Source organism: Protopterus annectens, chromosome 9.part0, assembly GCF_019279795.1.
Source record: "Protopterus annectens isolate FY-2018-M chromosome 9.part0, PAN1.0, whole genome shotgun sequence".
NCBI classification, from domain to species: domain Eukaryota; kingdom Metazoa; phylum Chordata; order Ceratodontiformes; family Protopteridae; genus Protopterus; species Protopterus annectens.
The window spans coordinates 1,413,496,649-1,413,511,024 of record NC_056743.1 but is presented as its reverse complement, the minus strand read 5'-3'; the positions used below and the strand labels follow the sequence as shown (position 1 = coordinate 1,413,511,024).

Below are 14,376 nucleotides of genomic sequence, written 5' to 3'. Positions count from 1 at the left end.
GCAGCAGTGATCAACAGGATGAACATTAAACCTTCTCACCAAATTTCTCATTCTTATTAGAAGAAATGGCAGTAGCATTAGCAATTTGTCTACAAGAAGCAATTTTGGGTAAATAAATCACAGTGGGGTCTGCTTTACAGTTAGAAAACAAGTGTCTGTGAATGTGAGGTACCACATATAACCTATGAGACTTCCTAGTGGCATGAGGTTGACTGTAAGGTAAAGCAGAATTTGTCTGGAAAACATTTTTTAAAGGAGATGAAACAGGAAGGACAGCTTGCAGATTGTGTAACTGTAACACAGCAAAATACATTTATTGGGAAATATGGATCTAATTCTATTCCCACAGAAAACGTCTTTCATTTTAGATAAAGTTTCAGAAAAAGATGGGCCTTCTTGATGGAAATCTGAAGCAACACTTTCTTCAGAATCGGAATCTTCAGTTTGTGAAGAAAGCCCTAAAGCACAACACTCTTCATCTAATCCCTGTTCTTCTGACTGTGAATCAGTCAGAAAAGGGGGGAATTCTTCATCTTTTCATTTGTGAAGAGGAATTCGGAAAAGTAACAGCAGAAATCAATTCCTTAGCAAATCCCAGTAAATTTACCCTAATCATGGAAATAAAAACACGAGAAACCGAGTTTTTAACTTTTTGTTTTCTTTTCCTGTGAGACTCCCTGAAAAAAAAACACTGATCCAAGATAGGCACTGTATCCAGGGCTCAGGCTCCCTTTCCTAGCTGTGTGGTATGGTACACCTTTACCCACCCTTTCATCTGAGATCAACAAAAGTGGTTCTCCCTTGCCCACAGAGGAAATTCTTACAACTGCAAAAGACATGTCTAGCCCATGATCCTTAGTGGCAGCAGGAAAAAGATTCTACTCCAGACTATGTCTAGTGTCAGGAAAGATGGACAGTAGAAACTTGTTCTAAACTGGCTGACATAACACAAAGGCTTTCTTATTCATCCAAATCTCCAAACCCTTACCTAAACTGTTTGGATGACAGGATTGTGATACCAGTCAGGCACCTTTTTCAGTGAATGTTCTACAGGTATTACAAGAGGCTAGAAAATCAGCTGCAGTGAAAGCCTATGTTTCCTAATGGGAAACATTTTTTATTTGGTGCCAGAAGAACAACTTGGTATTCCTGCTATTCTTTCTTTCTTGTGTGAGCTGCTGAACTGGGGCCTGGCATTCTTTTCCATCAAAGCACAGCTGTCAGTCCTCTGCTTGTCTGCCCTTAGATCCACCTCTTTCAGTTCAATTGCTATTGGGCAGATAATTATCCTTTTTGGGGAGTCATCCTTTTTATTCCCATTTTGTGGCTAAGGTAATTTATTTCATGTCTGTTTGATAAAATAGTTTTTTGAAAACTGTCCTGTGCATTAGGCCACTATGAAGAGCTGTTTTGTCTCCTTGGGGCCTAAATTATGTTTTAGAAAAAGCTTAATATTTTGCCATTTGAGTCTGCTTCCTCTATTTCCCTTTAAATTCTGTACTTGGAAGACTATTTTACTTGTAGTTCTGACTTCAGCCAAGTGAGTTTCAGAAATGCAAGTGGTTATGACTTCTCCACATTTTTTCATCTTTCAAAAGGACAAGGTAACCCTTAGGACCAACCCTTCTTTCATATATAAGGTAGTTATTGAGCTTTCTTTGAATCAGTCCATCAATCTCATTACCATTTTTCCTTCTCCACAGCATAAAGAAGACAGACTCTTGCAATCCTTGAATGTCCATAATCAACTCAGGTACAGCCAACTTATACATTTATTCTTTTACATCATCAGATGTAAGTTTTAACCATGTGAGCACATTGTGTCTATATGGTAATGCTGACTGGACCAAGTCTTTGCCAGGAGCATGCATATGACCCATGATGGTAAACCGGGTCTATATTAGAACACTGACTTTTTAAAATGTCGAATGTTCTAATATCGACCCCTATTCAGTGAACGCTGACAACATCGAACATGCAGAACAACAAATGTTTTCCAACGGAAAACATTCGCTGTTCTGACACACATACACAAAACACAAACACACCAAACAAACAGCAATCCATACACATACACCTAACAGTGGCATTTTACCATTTTATCTGATGAAGTTCCTTTTTAATGTGGTAGTGGAACAAAAGTGCTTATCCTCTGGACTGCCTTTAAGGACTCAGTTGTTTTTTTACATGCTACATTTTATTGAAGCAGTTTTAAGTTTTACTATGTGAAATAAACCCATTCTGGTTTGTGGGAGCCATTTATTTCTCTGTTTCTTTCGATAATTACTGTTGGTTTGTTTTCTCTTGTGTTTTGGTGATTGACTTTGGGTAGAATGGATGTTACACAACAACAACCTTCACAGAATATAAATATAATTTTCACAACCAACTCCTGCAATTATTCTACAAGCATGGATTCGAATATATGGAGCTGGTGATTAAGCATAGCACAGAATTAATTGACTCTCTTACTAGAGACACTTTATGTTTGGACCAGGCCATTTTACAAGATGTGACCTTTAATGACAACAGATATGAATACTCACGTATTTTGCATTTGATAGATGAACAGATGATAATAATTAAAAATAGGAAAATTAAAAAATTAACAAGTGATATAGAAGAATACAGGAATAACACTGCCTATCCCCCACCACCACACTCGCAAGTTTGGAACAGAAGAATGAACTTTGCCTCCAATATTAGAGAGCAGTCTGATTTGGCTACCATGGGAGATGTTGAGTTAGAGAATGAATTAGAGAATGATTTTTTAGACAAGAACTTTCTTCCCCTGAGACGATCAGAACATCTGATGAACCAGCAGAGATCAAATACGAACTGGAATGCCATGAGACAACAGGGACATTTTCAATATCAGAGGGGGTCCAGTCAGTACAGAGGGAACAACAGAGGTTCCCGGAGGGGGAAGAGATGACTATCCAACTAGTGCCTGTAAATTACTCTTTGAATGCAGTATCAGCATTAAATATTGTGGAGAACTCCCTTGGTGACTTTAAAATTTATAACTCCACAAAATGTAAATAAATAAAACATCCACAGGAATCAAGCAAATGGTCAACAACGAAGAAATAAAAAACGCGGACTATAAAACCAGTCCAATTTTAATAACAGAAGTAAGCACTTTCACCTTTCGGCTTCATCAGACATGATTCAAAAAACAAACTATCATTTAAATATTCAATCCTTGCTTTCAATTGGTGAATAAAACAATGACATCATTTAAACAGATAGATAAATAAATTAAAAATGAATTGCACATTTGAAAAACATATTTAAACAGCTACAATAAATAATCAATTTATGCACATACAGCATATGCTGTGAATACATAAGGAATACTTAAAAACGTACCGTAAAAACATAAGTGTCTTGAACTAACACCTAATAACACTATAATGCATACAAAATAAATTAATTATAAATTACATTACATAAGTAAATATTACAGAATAATAACTTATATGACTGTATAACTTTTACCATCAACAAGGAACTTAAGCAGAATGGTAAACAGTGTTTCAAACAGACACTGTAACGCTTTGCTTCCGTAAGATGGGTTTTAAAGAGGCTTTATCACTCAGCCCAGGCTCTCTATCTGCTGAACATCTGATAATCCATCTAAGTTCACTTTCTTCAGTTAAGGTAACTATATCTCCACCTCGTATGCTCAATTTAAAAGCTTGCATAACTGAAAAAGTAAAAGTATGGCTTGGGCCCCTGTCCATAAAATGTTTAGCTAAAGCATTAGTATGGGTACCTACATGCATAAGGTAAACATATTCCCTTATGCATTCCCTGAGTTTCCTGTTAGTCTTTCCTATATAGAAACATTTACAGGAAACACACCTAGCTAAATAAACTACATGTTCACTCTGACAATTAGTAATAGTATGAAATGTAAACTCTTCCCCTGTAACGAGATGTACAAACGAGGACCTCTCATCTATATATGGACATTGTTTACACTTCATACAAGGATGTGTATTCTCTAGATTAATGGAGGAATGATGGAAAGCCCTGTCTAGTGGACGTTGACAGAGCATACGCTTCAAATTCTTCCTATTTCTAAAAACATAACCTGGTTTAGGTCCTACTACTTTACTTATATTCTGATCTAACAGAAGTATATCCCAATACTTCTGGAATACATCCTTGATCTTAACTACATTCAAAGTGTAGAACATTGATACCCTCAAGTATCCTGTACTAAAAGGACTCTGCACCTGATCCTCCGTAGACCCTCCTTCAGAAAAATATGGTCTGGCTCTAGTTGTCCTAAGAGAATTTGCAGCACTAATAGCTTCATCAACTTCACTCTGTTTATAACACCTCTCCAATAACTTCCCCTTGAGGTTAGAGATTTCCAACTCAAAGCCATCATCAGTCGCATTAAGCGTCGAGGCCTTCATGGCCTGACCCTTTACTAAATTCTTGAAAACAAAAGGAGGATGCATGCTATCCCTATGAAGTAGGGTGTTCCTATAACATGCTTTACGATAAATAGCTGTATTCAGCAAGCCATTACCAAGCCTAACTATATCCACATCAAGGAAGGAGATACTATATCTAGAATAATTGACAGTGAAACTAAGAAAACTAGTCAAATTATTCACGACTGATAGCAACAAAATTAAATCTTCTTCTGTGCCAAACCAAATGAAGAACAGGTCATCTACAAAACGTTTATAAAACGAAATGTTACTACGGAACTCAGGTAGAGGGAACAGTTGTTCTTCCTCCCATTTGGCCATCACTATGTTGGCGTAGCTATTGGCACATGAAGTGCCCATAGCTACGCCATCATTCTGCAGAAAAAACTCATTATTGAAAGTAAAAACATTATTCTGCAGGACAATCTCTAAAAATAGAGTTAACTGGTAAAATCTGAATGTTCAGTTAAATATTGATGTACCATAGATATGCCCAAGTCATTAGGAATAACTGTGAACAGACTCTTTACGTCCATGGTAACCAAAATGTAAGGTTTATCATCAGGTATTCCCCTGGTAAAAGTATTTAATTCTAAAAGAAATTGCTTACTATCCCTTAAAATGGTGGGATTCGCATCAACTACAGGTCTAAGAAAATACTCCAAATATAATCTCAGGGGTTCTGTAACCCAACCTCTCCCAGCTACTATAGGGGAGTAAAGGTGGTTTCTCCAAAGATTTATGAATATTGGGAAGGCCCTGAATAGCTGGGATAAGTGGCTTATTAACCCTTAAGAATTTAAGTAAGGTATAATCTATATCGCTACATTTGTAAAGTTCATCTAACATGTCATAGATCTTAAATATTTTATTAGTAACATTGTCTAATCCAATCCTAGAATAAGACGTCCTATCACTCAACATTGTCCCCATACTATCTAGATACTCATCTAGGTCCATTACAACAATAGGACCTCCCTTATCTGCGGGACGAATAACTATAGAGGAATCCTTAGAAAGATTAGATAAAGCTCTTCTCTGATGGAAACTAAGATTTTGTCTACACTGTTTTCTCCCTTTCAATTTATTGGACTCACTTAATTTATATAAATCTTGTTCCACTAAGAATTGGGAAGAGACAGAGAACAAACAGCAGAGGGAAGGTGAAATTGAAGGGTTTGGGGGGAGAACATACTGGACCCACCCTCAAGAAAATGTGGGAACGAGTTCCCAATTCTTAGTGCTTAATTTATCTCATAAGGTTTTAACTAAGTATGAGACTCAGGTTTTAAATAAAGGATTAACATTTATTCCCAGTGGAGTAAGCAATATCACAGATACGGTCTTAGATACAAGACTTTTTGCAAGAAATTTACAATTAAAGTTGGAATTTGTGGAAGCTAGTGGCCTAGATAATAGTAAGATATTCCGAACTCCTAGTTTGTACGTTCCTCCCTTGCATCCATTGGTAGATACTTTCACAAGGTTAGTGGAACAAGATTTATATAAATTGAGTCCAATAAATTGAAAGGGAGGAAACAGTGTAGACAAAATCTTAGTTTCCATCAGAGAAGAGCTTTATCTAATCTTTCTAAGGATTCCTCTATAGTTATTCGTCCCGCAGATAAGGGAGGTCCTATTGTTGTAATGGACCTAGATGATTACCTAGATAGTATGGGGACAATGTTGAGTGATAGGACGTCTTATTCTAGGATTGGATTAGACAATGTTACTAATAAAATATTTAAGATCTATGACATGTTAGATGAACTTTACAAATGTAGCGATATAGATTATACCTTACTTAAATTCTTAAGAGTTAATAAGCCACTTATCCCAGCTATTCAGGGCCTTCCCAAGATTCATAAATCTTTGGAGAAACCACCTTTACGCCCGATAGTAGCTGGAAGAGGTTGGGTTACAGAACCCCTGTCATTATACTTGGAGTATTTTCTTAAACCTGTAGTTGATGCGAATCCCACCATTTTAAGGGATAGTAAGCAATTTCTTTTAGAATTATATACTTTTACCAGGGGAATACCTGATGATAAACCTTACATTTTGGTTACCATGGACGTAAAGAGTCTGTTCACAGTTATTCCTAATGACTTGGGCGTATCTATTGTACATCAATATTTAACTGAACACAACTCTATTTTTAGAGACTGTCCTGCAGAATACTGTTTTTACTTTCAATAATGAGTTTTTTCTGCAGAATGATGGCGTAGCTATGGGCACTTCATGTGCCAATAGCTACGCCAACATAGTGATGGCCAAATGGGAGGAAGAACAACTGTTCCCTCTACCTGAGTTCCGTAGTAACGTTTTGTTTTATAAACGTTTTGTAGATGACCTGTTCTTCATTTGGTTTGGCACAGAAGATGAATTAATTTTGTTGGTATCAGTCGTGAATAATTTGACTAGTTTTCTTAGTTTCACTGTCAATTATTCTAGATATAGTATCTCCTTCCTTGATGTGGATAGAGTTAGGCTTGGTAATGGCTTGCTGAATACAGCTATTTATCGTAAAGCATGTTATAGGAACACCCTACTTCATAGGGATAGCATGCATCCTCCTTTTGTTTTCAAGAATTTAGTAAAGGGTCAGGCCATGAGGGCCTCGAGGCTTAACCCGACTGATGATGGCTTTGAGTTGGAAATCTCTAACCTCAAGGAGAAGTTATTGGAGAGGTGTTATAAACAGAGTGAAGTTGATGAAGCTATTAGTGCTGCAAATTCTCTTAGGTCAACTAGAGCCAGACCATATTTTTCTGAAGGAGGGTCTACGGAGGATCAGGTGCAGAGTCCTTTTAGTACAGGATACTTGAGGGTATCAATGTTTTACACTTCGGATGTAGTTAAGATCAAGGATGTATTCCAGAAGTATTGGGATATACTTCTGTTAGATCAGAATATAAGTAAAGTAGTAGGACCTAAACCAGGTTATGTTTTTAGAAACAGGAAGAATTTGAAGCATATGCTCTGTCAACGTCCACTAGACAGGGCTTTCCATCATTCCTCCGTTGATCTAGAGAATACACATCCTTGTATGAAGTGTAAACAATGTCCATATATAGATGAGAGGTCCTCGTTTGTACATGTCGTTACAGGGGAAGAGTTTACATTTCATACTATCACTAATTGTCAGAGTGAACATGTAGTTTATTTAGCTAGGTGTGTTTCCTGTGAATGTTTCTATATAGGAAAGACTAACAGGAAACTCAAGGAACGCATAAGGGAACATGTTTACCATATGCATGTAGGTACCCATACTAATGCTTTAGCTAAACATTTTATGGACAGGGGCCCAAGCCATACTTTTACTTTTTCAGTTATGCAAGCTTTTAAATTGAGCATACGAGGTGGAGATATAGTTACCTTAACTGAAGAAAGTGAACTTAGATAGATTATCAGATGTTCAGCAGATAGAGAGCCTGGGCTGAATGATAAAGCCTCTTTAAAACCCATCTTTTATGGAAGCGAAAGGTTACCGTGTCTGTTTGAAACACTGTTTACCATTCTGCTTAAGTTCCTTGTTGATGGTAAAAGTTACACAGTCATATAAGTTATTATTCTGTAATATTTACTTATGTAAAGTAATTTATAATTAATTTATTTTGTATGCATTATAGTGTTATTAGGTGTTAGTTCAAGACGCTTATGTTTTTACGTTACGTTTTTAAGTATTCCTTATGTATTCACAGCATATGCTGTATGTGCATAAATTGATTATTTATTGTAGCTGTTTAAATATGCTTTTCAAATATGCAATTCATTTTTAGTTTATTTATCTATCTGTTTAAATGATGTCATTGTTTTATTCACCAATTGAAAGCAAGGATTGAATATTTAAATGACAGTTTGTTTTTTGAATCATGCCTGATGAAGCCGAAAGGTGAAAGCGCTTACTTTTGTTATTAAAATTGGACTGGTTTTATAGTCCGTGTTTATTTCTTCGTTGTTGACCATTTGCTTGATTCCTGTGGATGTTTTATTTATTTACATTTTGTGGAGTTATCTATTACATCGGTACAACCACAGGAATCTTTACCCTCTGGTGTTGTGTTTGAGTGTTGTTGTTTTTACTTTAAAATTTATACCTTTTCCTCAGTGGCCATTGATACTGATATTTGTGATCTGCTATCCAAAGGCTTGTCTTTTATTCCAAGCAAAAAACTAATATGGTGCATGTTTTGCTTGACCTTAAACTTTGTGTGTGTAAATTGAATCTGAATTTAATGTTTCATAATGACACTTGTTCAAATAATATTTTGACAATTTCTAGCACATTTAACCCCCCCCCCCCATCCATCTTTGGAGCTTTTTGAACATATGCGTGAGTGGATATTAGGTCTATTTGTTCTAAATCAGGACATTCAGTTCAGTTAGGTATTAAATGAGCTAAGAACAACCTATCAGAGTACAAGAAATCAAATTTACACTTTTTATTACCAACATCAGGCATTCGATTCATGAAACCTGATAAGGGAGAGGGGTCGGTTATCATGAATATAAATTATTACAATAGTTAGATGGAAAACATTTTGGACAGTGAAACATATGAGCATAGTTCACATGAGTTAAATATCACATATTCAAGAATTAGAAGTTTTTTGCAGGACCTTTTCATTGACGGGTCTATCTCTGTGGATGAGTATAATTATCTGTCTGTGTTATATCCAGTTACGCCTACAATTTTTGGATTACCTAAAATTCATAAAAACCTGAACAAGCCTCCTATGCAACCAATAGTTGATGCCAGATGGTCTATTACACACCCATTACCTAAATTCTTTGACACTAAGTTAAAAGAGTTTTGTCAGGAATGAGCCACATTTGTGTATAGACTCATGGGACTTTTAAAGAGATTAGCTACAGTGACATTTGATTGTGATTATTTGTGTATCACTATCGATGTCAAAGATCTTTATTCAGTCATACCCTATGATGTTGGTGAAGACTGGTTCTGTGAATATCTTAGACTTAAGGATATAGCACAACAACAGATTAATACTTTTGAACAATTAGTAGATATGGTGTTAAAGCAAAATTTTATTTTATTTAACAAAGAGCTTTACTGCCAAAAAGAAGGTGTGGCTATGGGGTCCTCATGTGGTGGGTTATATGTAAACAGAGTAATGCATGAATGGGAGAGAAGGTTTTTGTTTCCATCTGTTTGGCATACTTATTGTGTGTCATATACCTGCTTTTTGGATGACATTTTTATTTTATGGAATGGCCCTAGTACAGCTGTTGCTGAGTTTACTGACTATATTAATAACACCACATCCTTTTTGAGATTCACCCATTCCATGAATATGGACCAAACAGCCTATTTAGATGTTCTGAATATTAAGGATATCCTTAATAATATATTTGTAGCAGAAATTTATCAGAAAACGACATACTCCAACACTTTTTTACACTTTAGTAGTAACCGTCCTTATACACAGAAGCGAGCAATTGTCGAAGGATAATTTGTTAGAGCAGCTAGGATGGTTACTACTTGGTCATCATTTTTGAAGGAGATTGATAAAATGAAAAACATGTCCCTATATAGAGGGTATCCAGATTCTCTAGTTAATGAACTGAGTTCAGAAGTTATTGAAAAAAGAGCTGGGGGCATTTTAGCCCCATTTTGGGTAATAAGTGTAATAGGATGGTCCCTAATGATATGATTGCGTTAGATTTTGGCTATGCTGCACCAATGGAGAGTAATAATGTAACTATTCCCAATATAAATGACAATGTTGAACCAACAAGTCAATATAACAAGAATTTCTCTCATGCTTTTCTCACTATATTTAATGCCGAGAGTCATATGATTAGGAATATTCTTTATAAAAATTGGGAAATTTTGAGGAGAGAAAACACTTTAAGGGATCGTTTAGATAGTTCCCCTATTTTTGTTTACAAAAAGGGACAGAGCCTAAAATCAGTTTTTGAACACATTGTGTTTACACGTAAAATAGGACGTATGTATAAATGTAGTTCATGCATTTTTTGTCATTACATTCTTGAAACTAGCAAAGTATTCATTAAAAAACATAAGGTAAATAATTATGGTAGAGCAAACTGTAATACAACTATGATTTATTCTCATTGTTCATGTTTCTATGTAGGGAAATCTGAACATAAATTGAAAAACAGAATGAGTGAGCACCTTAGTGATATTCGTTTAGGGAGAGAAACAAATGCATTGGCAAGACATATTACTGCTAATCCTGGACATGTTTTTAAATTTGTTGTGTTACAAACATTATTACTGTCAGAACAAGGTGGTGCATGGCCCCTTTTACTTGAGAAGGCAGAATTGTTTTGGCAGCTCCATTTAAATGCTCGTTTTGGCCAGGTTTAAATGATACAGAGAGTATAAAATGTCTAAAACTCAAAGCTCTTAATAGATAAAATGTATCTTTTTTCTGTTTAATTCTACTTCTCCCTCTCATTATTGATACATTGTATAACATTGCTGCATTCATTTTAATGAATGAAAGAGGGGGTGTTCTATTACTATGTCTTTTTCCTGCCCTGTTGTGTGATTTAGCAAAGGTGTTATCAGATTCTTTGTTGTGATTGGTTCAAATGTATTTAAGAAGAATATTGGCGTTTTACTATTTTATCTGATGAAGTTCCTTTTTAATGTGTTAGTGGAACGAAAACACTTATCTTTTAGAGTGCCTTTAAGGACTGAGCTGTTTTTTTACATGCTACATTTTATTGAAGCAGTTTTAAGTTTTACTACATGGAATAAACATAATGTGATAGTGTTCAATCTCGCCGTTTGTTCTTACACATGGGTTCGGAGCCGATCCTCGGCTCCGTGCCGGCCTCTTGCAAGCTCTGCATCGAGAAGAAGCTCGAGACAATCTAATACCCACAATCCCCCTCTGCCTTTACCTCAGATCTAGTTTGCCGCTGCTGCATACGCATCGTTGGGAGCTAGCTCGAGTCTAAGCTAAGATATAACTTTATTTTGTTATATTTTATTAGGATTCTATTTCTATTTGATGTTTCAGTATTATTCTGTATGATTGTGTTGTGGTCTCGTTGAGTTATTGGTACCGTTAACTAATTTTATCGGTTAAATATTTTTGGGGCCTACACCCTTCATAAATTTACCATAGTTGAGGAACTTTATACGGATTTGACAATTTTTATCGGATTTGACAAACTTTAACGGATTTGACTGCATTACTGGATTTGTCTCTCTTTCCTATAATGTCTGAGAAGGTGAAGTCAGGTTTCAAGCGTTGTCAGTGTGGCCAGAAAATGTCAGTGACTGACAACCATAGTTCCCTACTGCCTTGGCCCTCTCCACTAGAGGACTGCTCCATCTGTCACTCTTTAGTGGGAGGGTCATGACAGATAGGCGCAGGAAACTAATGGACAGAGGTCTATTGAAACCTTCTTTCCAGGAGGCTCTGGATGCTTCTGACCAGGCATCGAAGTCCTCTAAGGAATAAGACGCCGGAGCCCAAGTCATCGGCTCCGAGCTCTTCAACAAAGGTTAGATCACCGGTTCCACAGACTAGTGTTCAACTGGTATCGGTTCCTGAGCCTCGAGTCTTGGAACCGGTGATGGCCTCCTCCTTCGACCTTATTGAGGTCGGCTCCGTCTTCGGTTCCTTCGACCCGTTCTTCCTCCAAACTGGATATCGATGTGGATCGCGTGGTGCAGAAGTTATTGGAGCATTTGGCCCTCTCCAAACTTATTTCGGTTTCCACCCAGTTGGTGTCGAAACTTGAAGGCCTCCTGTATCTCCATCCATTCCTCCTCCGAGACCGATTCAGTCTTTGGAGCCGGAAGAGGCTGATCTACTGATTGTGGAGCCCCGGGTCCAGAACCGTCCTTTTCTCGGTCTGTTCCTCTCACCTCGACTCCGGACCCGATACCGGAGTCTCGGAGCCGACGGTCTGTCCTTGGTTCCGCGAGAGTCCCTCGGGCCTCGGGTCGATGCGGGATTCTCCCCATTTCCTCGAACCGGGGACTCTTCGGCGCGGGATCGACCTGATGAGGAAGGTGTTGTCTACCCAGACAGCCACATCAGTGGAAGCAACCTCTCCTCCCCATAAAGGGCCGTTATCTTCATCTGCACCCACGACCACATCCAAGCGTTGGGCACCAGTGTCTCAGCCACCCTGGTGCCCCTCTTCCTCCGAGGCTTCTTCGGATGCTCCCACTAAGAAGTCCCTAGGAAGAGATTGTGTAAGAGGAGACACTTGGATTCTCCACAGGAATCCTTGACATCTGATACTGACTTAGATGAGTCAGAGGGGTCCCCTAAGTCACCTTCGGAAGATGTCTCTTTTGACATATTGGAGATCCTGAAACAGAGAGGTGACTGGCAGTCCCTTCCCCCTTCTGAGGATGAGTCAGTTCTGCTGAAGGCATTTGGTGCTCGCCCTTCTTCCTCCTGGGTCACTCGCCCTCGGCGAACTAATGGAACTAATTGCTCGGGGGTGGGAGGCTCCTGACACAGTGGAACCAGTTCCAAGGAAACCTAATAAATACATCACGACACCACAGGACAAGTCCTACCTTACAAAAGGAGTTCCAGTAGACGCTATGGTGGTGGCAGCAGCCACGAAAAAGGAGATGTCGGAGTCTTCTTCGTCTGTCCATCCTCCTAATAAAGATTCTAGGACGATGGATAGATACGGGAAGCGCATTTTCAGTTCAGCGGCTTTTTCCATGCGATCCCTGAACTATCTGACCCATTTTACAGAGGGATCTAGTCAAAGAGTTGGGAGATACCCTCCAGGGTACTACAGATGCGGCTGTCTCAGAAAAGTGACAGCAACTTAATACCCTTACATCTATTGTTAACTCGTCCATGAGGCTGATTTCCCATGGCGGTCGGTTGTCGAGTAGGGCAGCAGCTTCAGCGATTGCTCTTCGCAGACAATCCTGGATGCGCTTATGTTCCTTTATGGAAGCCTTCAAGTCTTCCTTTACTAACGCCCATTTGACGGTGCCACTCTCTTTGGCCCCAAAGTAAAGGAGACCCTTACCCGGTGTGAACAGGAGGGAAAGACTCTGTCTGCTGTCGGAGTCCGTTTTCCACCCCAACCAGACCCACCCCAAAGGGCAACGTGGTGGAAAATGTGGTTTCGAAAACCCCAAGGATCTTTCCCAGGCACACAGGGTGATGCCCCTCTAGAGGCAGAGGAGGGGCAGAGGTGGAAGACGCTGCCCTGGCGGCAGAGGGGGTCCATAACATCAAGGTGACAGGGAGACACTCCTGGTAAACCTTTCCAGCACTCCTGAGAGGAGGCCCGACTGTCCTGCTCTGGAGGCAGTGGGGAGCTTTATACCCTCAGGCCTGGCAAAATATAACTACAGACAAGTGGGTAAAAGCGTGGTTACCAGAGGTTACAACATACCCTTTCTATCTCATCCCATCCCAAAGAAAAGACTCCCAGATGTACCCCCATCTAGAGCCAGCAGCTATAGAAATTTCAAAGCTGCTAGAAAGAGTCATCCAACCAGTCCCAGCGGACCAGCAAGGATTCGGGACTTACTCAAGGTTCTTTTTAGTTCCAAAGAAAACAGGGGACTGGAGGCCCATTCTGGACCTAAGCTACCTCAATACCTTCGTCAGGAAAGAAAAGTTCAATGGTCACGCTTCAATCGATCCTTCCATTCTTACAGAAGGACGACTGGATGTGCTCAATAGATCTAGAGGATGCATACTACCACATCAAAATGGCCAGGGCATCCAGAGATCATCTGCGCCCAGCTGGGGCCAGTCACTTTCAATTCGAGCCCTGCCCTTTGGTCTGACCTCAGCCCCCAGGGTCTTCACCAAATGCATGGCAGTGGTAGCGTCTCACTTGAGACGCCAGGGATTCCAGGTGTTTCCGTATCTGGACGACTGGCTCCTTTCTGCCACCACAGACTTTGTTCTTCAACTGTGTGTTC

At 38.9% G+C, this 14,376-nt stretch overlaps 1 protein-coding gene across 1 annotated transcript in view; it reads right to left on the bottom strand.

Moving 5' to 3' along the window:
* LOC122810691 (myoferlin-like) overlaps positions 1-14,376 on the bottom strand; it is a 1,883,765-nt gene that overhangs the window by 1,434,506 nt on the left and 434,883 nt on the right. The window contains 1 exon segment of the mRNA XM_044082260.1: positions 3,868-4,587. Within this exon segment, the coding sequence (XP_043938195.1) occupies positions 3,868-4,587 (720 nt within the window).